The 9262-nt window shown below is 43.4% G+C and overlaps 1 protein-coding gene across 1 annotated transcript; it reads left to right on the plus strand.

The window, feature by feature from the left end:
• The first annotated feature begins 749 nt into the window (after positions 1-749).
• On the plus strand, positions 750-7528 carry PLK2 (polo like kinase 2). The gene is made up of 14 exons (XM_030470180.1): positions 750-1051; positions 1535-1642; positions 1834-1950; positions 2146-2275; positions 2567-2654; positions 3062-3157; positions 3376-3574; positions 3670-3817; positions 4227-4324; positions 4976-5099; positions 5367-5607; positions 5707-5836; positions 5925-6035; positions 6163-7528. Exons 1-14 carry the CDS (start codon positions 833-835, stop codon positions 6352-6354), a joined length of 2001 nt encoding a protein of 666 aa, XP_030326040.1. The 5' UTR covers positions 750-832; the 3' UTR covers positions 6355-7528.
• Positions 7529-9262: the final 1734 nt, after the last annotated feature.

Here is a 9262-nt window from a genome sequence, read left to right on the forward strand (position 1 = left end):
TCAGAGGTCTTCAAAATTAATTTATGTGCATTTAGGATGTTTCTGCTTGTGAAAAGAAAATTTTGGAGCTGACTGTTGTTAGACAGCTCCGGGGGGTGTCACTAGGCATAGGTTCTCCATGCAGAAGGAGGGGCAGGGTAGCTCCTTGGCACTGGGGCATGCACCCCAATAACCTGCACTGAGTTAGGGTGTAAGCCCCAGCTTCATGCTGAGATAAAAACTGGCCCTGGGTCTCTGCTGTGGTGGAGCTGCTTAGGCATAGGTGGGAAAGCTCCTTCCCTTCCTCATGTGCAGCGACAGACACTTGTTAGGGGGCTGTTCATACGGGCCACAGCACTGATGGTCTGTCAGAACTGCCGCTGCTCCACACGCAGCAATAGCCGAATCGGGAAAGCACACCTTGCGCTGAGGCTGCCCTCGCCGATCTCCGCCGCGGGCGGCAGGGAGCACAGCGGCTACCTCCGCTGCGGGGCGGCCCAAAGGCGCCCGGCCAGCCTGCCCCAGGGCTCGGGCGGGATTCAGCCCCGTGAAGCGGAGCTGCTCCGCTCCCGCCGCCGCCGCCGTACAGCCCGACTGCATGGTCTATGGCACGGCAGACCACGACGACCTACTCCGTCCCAGCTCCCCTCGGGCCGCCCCGGGGCTGGGCCAGAGCGGGCGGAGCGGGGCTCCGGCGGGGGCCGTCCCGCAGCGCCGGGGCGGAGCCGCCGCCCGCAATATAAGGGACAAGCCGGGGCGCTCTTCGGTGTCGGGAGAGCGTCGTGAGGGGGATTGGTAGTCGGGGAAGGGAAAGGCAAGTCGGGCAGGAGGGACAGAGCCGGCGAGCGCGGTGATGGAGCTGCTGAGGACTATCGCTTACCCGCCGGGCGGCGGCAGCGGCGGCGCTAAGTGCTGCGAGGCGCCACTGGGCAGAGCGGCTGGCGGCGAGTCGCGAAGGAAGAAGGCGGAGGAGCAGCCGCACCAGCACGGCCATCCCGCCGCCGAGGTCTCCCGGATTATAACCGACCCCACGACGGGGAAGCGCTACTGCCGCGGCAAGGTGCTCGGAAAGGTAATGGCCGCGGCGGACCGTGCCCGCCTCCCGGACGGCGGCCCCGATGTGCCCCATCCTGTCCGCCCTTCCCGGCGGAGCGCGCTGCGGGCGGTGGGCGCTGCTGCCGCGGGACTGCTTTCCTCGGTAGCGGGGTGCGCCGCATTGCCGGCCCCAGCGTGGCCGCTGAGGGGTTTGCCTTCGCGCATACCCGTGCAGACGCAGCGGGTCCATCTCATCTCCTTCCTCAATACAAGTGGAATCCTGCCTTTAGCTCGGGCGAGCACAGAGAAATGACTTTGATTTTGCATGGGGGGCTGGGCTGGGGGCGAGGAGCGCAACGCGTACCTTCAGATAGGAGATGAACCTAAGACCTGTCTTTTACCGAATTGTCCTGTGCGAAGGAAGTTGTGCTCTTTGACTAATACATGAGCTGGTGAATGACTAAGTGGGGGACTTCTTTCATACCTGCTATAATTGCCTTTTTCTCGTGTGTCTCTCTAGGGTGGATTCGCCAAGTGCTATGAGATGACAGATTTGACAACAAATAAAGTTTATGCTGCAAAAATCATTCCTCACAGCAGAGTAGCAAAACCTCATCAAAGGGAAAAGGTGTGTGTGCATGAATGATTTTTTTTTTTTTTTTTTCTTCTTTTTTCTCTTTTTTTCTTTTTACCTCCTCCAGCTCTCTTTGTGTGCTGGATTGCCCAGCCCTTTTGCTGAAATGGTTCTGATACACTTGTCTGCTCAACCTTGTGGGCACCAGGCTAACACCACTTTCTCCCTCCCTCTTGTCTCTTCAGATTGATAAGGAGATTGAGCTGCATAGAATGCTTAATCATAGGCATGTTGTGCAGTTTTACCACTACTTTGAAGACAGAGAGAATATTTACATTCTTCTGGAGTACTGCAGTAGAAGGGTGAGCATCAACTGGGAGAAATCCAGTATTTACTTACCTGGAATCTACAACTGATTTAAATGTGTGATGTGTAAAAGGTATTTTTTTTGTGGCTTCTTTAGCTCTTGTTTCTCCGTGTGTTGATGTATCTTTCCTTAAGGTAAATTTTGTGTGTGAATGTTCAGTGACGTTTCTGCCTTTGTTTTTCCTCTGCAGTCAATGGCTCACATCTTAAAAGCGAGGAAGGTATTGACAGAACCAGAAGTGCGATACTACCTCAGGCAAATTGTGTCAGGGCTAAAGTATCTTCATGAACAGGAAATCTTGCACAGGGATCTTAAACTAGGTAAGTTCTGCACCTTGACGACTTCAAAATACACTCCTCTAGCCCTGTTGACATTGTACCACTTCACACTTGTGTGGTGATAGCTTAATTAATAGAATTGGCTCAATCTGTTTTTACGGTGGAAACTTGGACTGCTTAAAGGGTGACATTAAGCATTCATACTTAAAAAAAAAGAAGAAAAAAAAAGTCTTGGCTAGCTTCTGGCTTTGAACAAAGTATGACTCAGCACCTGTGGCAAATGCATTCCTACCTTGCAAGAAAAGGACTGACTGGAATTTGTCTGTCTGCTAGGCAATTTCTTCATTAATGAGAACATGGAACTGAAACTGGGTGACTTTGGCTTGGCAGCTAGGCTGGAACCACTGGAGCACAGGAGGAGGTAGGAGCATCAAAAAGTGTAAAGTCTAGTAGTAAATGAAACCAAATTCATTTAGAAATGAGAAATCCCATTCCATAGCAAAAGCTATTTGCTTCTGGGATCAAGGTTTCCCCTTCTAGAAAACAGGCTGCTGTGCTTTGACTTCTGCTTTCCTCTGAGCATTTGAATAATAGTAAATGCCGGAGGCAGTTTACCTGGCTGATGGATAGTGCAGACACAAGTCTGCTGTTCATGTATCGTGAAGACACCATGAAACATGTCTACACTATTAACGTTCATACAGCTCCTTTTTAGGAGTCTCCAAGTTCTTGTCTGAACTTGAGAGGAAAAACTGCTCTATGAAAAATAGCTTCTCTTCTCTTTCTATCTGAAATACTAACCAGCTCTGTGGCCTCTTTGATTTGCAGAACAATATGTGGCACACCAAATTACCTCTCTCCAGAAGTCCTCAACAAACAAGGGCACGGCTGTGAATCTGACATCTGGGCCTTAGGCTGTGTAATGTAAGTACTTCTCTGCCTTTGAAATGAAATATTTCTGTCACGAGCTTAGGCTTCTCGGAGTTCAAAGAGGATGCAGTACTGCATCAGTTTGCAGCACTTCTTACATGCCCAAGTGCAGAGATTCTCCTTCTGAGACAGACAAAGCCTTTTCAGTAGTTGTAGATAAGTATTGTGCATATGTAAAATAAATAAAATTGGTTTCCTTTGCTTTTCAATAGGTATACAATGCTCTTGGGAAGACCCCCATTTGAGACCACAAATCTTAAAGAAACATACAGATGTATAAGGGAAGCAAGATACAGCCTGCCTTCATCTCTCTTGGCACCTGCAAAACATTTAATAGCTAGCATGTTGTCAAAAAATCCTGAAGATCGGCCCAGCTTAGATGAAATAATTCGACATGAATTTTTCTTACAGGTTGGTGCTCTTTAGTGTTCTGGCTGAAAAAATATTCACCCCAAAAATGCACTCTCTCATCTAAAAAAATATTTTTTCATTTATCTTTTGCACAGGGCTTTACACCTGATAGACTTTCTGCTAGCTGTTGTCACACCGTTCCCGATTTCCATTTGTCAAGTCCTACTAAAAATTTCTTCAAAAAAGCAGCTGCTGCTCTCTTTGGTGGTAAAAAAGATAAAGCCAGATACTTTGATACACATAGTAAGTGGATTGTAGCTATGCTTGAAACTTACCTCTATGCCATTGTTATCATGCTAGTAATGTACAGCTATGACGTAGCAATGGAGCACTCATATTTCTCAGAGCTTCCCTGGGTTAGTTTCAACATCTTTATTGATAAGTATAGATGGTAGCCTGCAACCTACACCAACTTACATAAGTAAATGCTTCTTTTGGTATATCGACCATCTGTTAGTCTGTAATGCCTTTCAAAGTGTAATCTTTTAGCAATCTGTGTATAATCGCACTGCTGTTCTGGGAAACTATGGCAGGTTTGGAAGAAACTACTGGAGGGAGATGATGCGCTTTCTGCAACTAACTTGTTAGGTTTTCTGTAATTGAACAGCACTTCCAGATGCAACATTAAGTTTTTCTTTTTCATGTGTTACAGACAGACTAGCTAAAGAAGATGAAGAAATCTACAAGCTCAGACATGATTTGAAGAAGACATCGATAACCCAGCAGCCCCACAAACACAGAACAGACGAGGTAATGCAAGCATAGTTCAATTCAAATCCAATAACAGTTGGGTGGAGTAGCTATAATTAAATTATATTTGACTTGGATATCAGAGCTGAGGCTGTACATAGCATAGTCAAGCTTAAATGATTAGCAGAGTTGCTTTAAGAGGGCTTAACCAAGCTTCACCAAGGAATGGTAGCCTTTGTATGGAGACTATCAATTTTGGCTTTTGAGTAATTATAGTATCTGCCTAGACTCCATTGTCGTCTGTGTGGTAACTTGTCTGCCAGGTGCTCTTTCTCAATATTTGAAATACAGGGCTTCAGTTTATGATTAACTAGGACTTCTTAAAGACTAAATCGCTGAGATCTAACTCTCACCATTTGGTGTTCAGACCTGCACACAGCTGTTCTCTTGCTAGGGCAGGAGACCGGAGAACTGATTACTAGTGTGTAAGATGCAAATTGAAGATCTAAAGAATGGAAAGACCTGGTGTGCTTCTTTAAGCTCAGCTTCTTGAAGCTCAGTCAAACAGCAGCTCTTTTTACTTGCTGGAAACATTAATACCAGTTTCCCTAGAATTTATCATTTGTTGAGAAACAGGAGGTCATGCAAAACCTGTGTATAAGCCTTGGCTTGTGTTATGTTTGATGTTTACGTGTCTGACATCTCTTCCAGGAGATCCAGCCTCTTACCACAACAGTAGCGAAGCCAGGAGCATTGCCAGAAACTAAGCAGATTGGAGACTCTATTCGGATGATAGTCAGAGGAACTTTGGGAAGCTGCAGCAGTAGCAGTGAATGTAAGTGCAGCAAAATGTAATCTAATTCTAAATCCCACCTTTACTTTCCTTCATGTCTCAGACATAGCAGCTTGAAATGAACAGCTGCTTTCCTCCTGACCCCCTATTTTGACATGCTAAATTTTAGAGCCAGTATTATGGAAGAATTAAAACTGGAAACCAATAAAGGCTAAAATTCTTAAAATTACAATCTAGATAACTGAAAGACTTAGAATGAAAGTCTGCTCTCTGTATGCTCTTGTCAGTCTAACAGCCCTTCTCTTTCAGGCCTGGAAGACAGTACCATGGGAAGTGTTGCTGATACAGTTGCGAGGGTATTGCGCGGATGTCTGGAGAACATGCCAGAAGCAGACAGCATTCCCAAAGAACAGCTGACAACATCATTCCAGTGGGTTACAAAATGGGTGGACTACTCTAACAAGTACGGCTTTGGATATCAGCTGTCAGATCACACTGTTGGTGTCCTTTTCAACAACGGGGCGCATATGAGCCTTCTGCCAGACAAAAAGTAAGAATGCTTACAAAACTGACAACTCGCTAAGGAGACTTAAACATGAAATGCTTTTATCTCATCTCTAACCTCCTTACTTTATTTCGCCTCTTACAGGACAGTCCACTACTATGCTGAGCTAGGCCAGTGCTCTGTCTTCTCAGCCGCAGAGGCTCCTGAACAGTTCATTAGCCAAGTAACTGTGCTGAAGTATTTCTCTCACTACATGGAAGAGAACCTCATGGATGTAAGTTCAGCACCTTCTGTATCTTGAAATGTAAAAATACACTAAATGTGATCTGAATGCTTAACATAATGCCTGTTTCCTTCCTTAGGGAGGAGATTTGCCCAGCCTAACTGATGTACGCAGGCCCAGGCTTTATCTCTTACAGTGGCTTAAATCTGATAAAGCATTAATGATGCTCTTCAATGATGGCACGTTTCAAGTAAGTTTGGTAGCATCACCAGACAAAATGTTTTTGGAATACTTTATTGCAATAAAATTAGATAAGTGCAATAAAACCAGAAACTGAGAGGAGAAAGCATGCAAACAAACTTGCTTCTCTTTTACAGGTGAACTTCTATCATGATCACACAAAAATTATCATTTGCAATCAGAGTGAGGAGTATCTCCTTACCTACATCAATGAAGAGAGGATATCCACAACGTTCCGTCTGACAACTCTTCTGGTTTCTGGATGCTCGTTGGAACTAAAACACAGGATGGAATATGCTCTGAACATGCTGCTTCAGCGATGTAACTGAAGGGACTGACTCATTAAACCAAATGGACCTTCTTGTTCACTGTGAAATCTACAGTGGGGATATCGGAGCAACTAGTATGTTGATGATGGATGTGTGGTGGTACGAAAACTTGACTATCCTAGTGTGCTGGGCACACATCTATTAGACAGAAGCCTAAACCTACTGTTGGACTAGGATGGTGTGACAAGGAGTTTTTTGGACCATAGTTTTCCTTGCTTCGTGTTAAAGATATTTTTGACTTGAACTCTGAGCAGAGTGTGACTGCTTGCTCTGTAAGAGAGCATTTCTGGTGGAGTTAAACTGTGAATATGCATCTGGAAAGGGAGGGACGGGGATATCCATTATTGTGGAATAGCTGTAATAAGCAGCTTATGGCTGCTTAACTGTGAACTATGGCCATACTATCTTTTTTTCCCTTGTTTTTCAAAAACTCCCACACTTGTGGCTGGCAAAGTGCATTCCTTGTTAATTTTTTTTTTTTTTATTTATTACAGCCTAAAGTGAAATATTTATTACGCACTTTTTTTTTTTTTCCTTGGACCTTGGCATTTTAAATAAAGAGAATGGAAATCTGAAGCATTATTCTTCACTTTTTGTTACAATACAACTTAACCTGTTTAGCTTTTCATTACCAAAAATCTTCAGGTCTCCCTTCTTTATGCCATTTTTGAAAAGTCTGCTACACGTCAGGATATGAATGGCAGGCTCTAACACTGAGCAGTCTGTCTGTGTCTATGCACACTTGTAGTCACAAGCACCAATATGCTGCTGCTAATTAAAGTAGCAACCCTAAACAACCTGCTGATGGAACCTATGATGTAATGATGTTGGCCTTGACTCTTGGTTATTGTCCTAGGGGTTAAAAACAAAAGTATGGATCTTTTCAAGATGTTACATTCCAGAATTGATATTGATGTTTTACGCTGACTGAATAGAATTCCTTCTTTCAGGATGGGACTTTGTGGACAGTAACTTACTTGTCTTACTCCTCTTACTTGCCATGGAAGCACCACTCTTACTCATATGGGGATTGAAGTATCCTGACACATCAATGATAGAAGGAATTGTCCATGCCTATCACTGCCCCCCTCTTGTGCTCTATTGTATGTGTCTTTCTACCCTTGATTAAATGGTAACCGCAGTAAAGTAAAATCAAAATGTTGAGAAGATTAAAGGCTGACTTAATATTAATTTGGGCTTATTCTACCAAGTTGCTAGTAACACTTGTGGTCACCTAATGCTAAGACCAAATGCCATTTATGTTATTGCCATAAATCCTCCATAAATTAGTTCTAAACAGCTGAAGGCACCATAACAATGGCCTGCTGCTTAGTGCAATCACACTGCTACTAAATGTACAATTATTAGAGCAATTGTTTTCCTAAACTGAAGGAAATGCCATTTGTCAATTAAACTATGCAAATAGGTGGGATTATTGAGGACTCAACTCAGTGCGGGGGGGGGGGAGGAATGTCTGCTTGTGGGCTGGGCTTATTTTCAGATATTGTCTAGCACCTGGACCCATATAAACACAGAAGTCTTCAAACAACTGTTCTGATGCAGCAGAAAGGAGTAGTGCCATTGCTTATTTGGATTAATCTTTGTATAACTGAATTAGGTCTGTTCAGAAAGACAATTGCTTATCAGTGTTTCAATCAAAGCAGCTGAATGCAAGAAGCAGGCAGTCAATAGAAATAAAGTTCAAAGTAGACAAACTACAAATATCAACCCAAAGAGGTGAGCAGAGGAGGTATCACTGGCTTGCTTCCTCTTGCAGCAAGTGTGTATGAATGTGATTGATTGTTTCCCTTGTATCGAACACCATGCATTAGGTAATATTTATTTACTTCTCAAGTCTAGACAGGAAGAGCTAATTGAGTTCTTCAGATAGATTCATTAATGTAACTTTAGGCAGTTCAGTGAAGTTAAATATATACTTGCTATTGTGAGCAGAATTCAGCTTCCCAGCTGTCTACTTTCTTCAAGAGATAGTAATTGATTTTATTCCTGGGGGGCCATGACTTACCTAATTCTCCTGCACACATACAGCCACTGTTGAGCCTTTTTCTCTGACAAAGTAAGATCTCACTTTTTGTTTATGCCACCAGTAAACATGCAGTTTATGTGTGTTTGAAACACAAAAATTACTTGAGCTATAATACTTCTTCAAATGGAAAAACTTCTTCTTCTTTGTTTTACTGTCTATGTGCTGGAGGAAGTATGCACCTTCAGCTGCTATAAATTCTTTGAGCACCAAAATCACCTTTTGATGGCTGAAATTCTGGCTGGTGTAAGCAAATAAGCCAAATTCAAGTGTAGGATGTTTAACAGTGGTTGTAAAGGCCCCAAATCCTGTTGTAGGGTGCCAGTTGGTTATGGACAGTTGTAATGCACCTCACGCAAATACAGTTAAGTGAGTCAGTTATTTGTATGCAATACGTATGTGGGAAACTAGGACGCTTGGTGCTTTCTAAATCTTGTATCTTTCTGGTTAGTGCTATGTATCCTAACCTCACTTTTTATTTTCGTATTGTAAAATGAGAGAGGTGTTTAGATCAGGTTAATCTGAAATACCTATTTCAAAGTACGTTACATTTGCCCTAGTTCCTCAGCCCAAGGAGGGAAATCTGCTTTAAAATTTATAATATAAGGAACTTGCATCAGGAACAAAGGTTCTGAAATTCTTTCCCAGGGTGGATCCTGTCTTAAATAAGACACTGTAGTGCTCTAATTGACCTTCTTTACCCAACCACATAACATCCCTTTTGTAATTCTGCATATAGGAAGATTAATATTAGAAAAGTACTTGTCCACTCTATAGAACAAATGCCTTGTCTTCTCTTGCAAGAAAAATATATGGTCTCTATTTTATGCTTGTCAGGCAGTGATTCTAATCATCTGTGTTGAA

Source organism: Strigops habroptila, chromosome Z (genome assembly GCF_004027225.2).
Source record: "Strigops habroptila isolate Jane chromosome Z, bStrHab1.2.pri, whole genome shotgun sequence".
Classification (NCBI taxonomy): Eukaryota; Metazoa; Chordata; class Aves; order Psittaciformes; family Psittacidae; genus Strigops; species Strigops habroptila.

Excerpts from the sequence above, each read along its gene's own strand:
- PLK2 (XM_030470180.1), top strand. The coding sequence starts at position 833 with ATGGAGCTGCTGAGGACTATCGCTTACCCGCCGGGCGGCGGCAGCGGC. Across the intron at positions 2,276-2,566 it reads GCACAGGGATCTTAAACTAG|GCAATTTCTTCATTAATGAG; the intron begins GTAAGTTCTGCA and ends TCTGTCTGCTAG. Across the intron at positions 3,158-3,375 it reads TGGGCCTTAGGCTGTGTAAT|GTATACAATGCTCTTGGGAA; the intron begins GTAAGTACTTCT and ends GCTTTTCAATAG.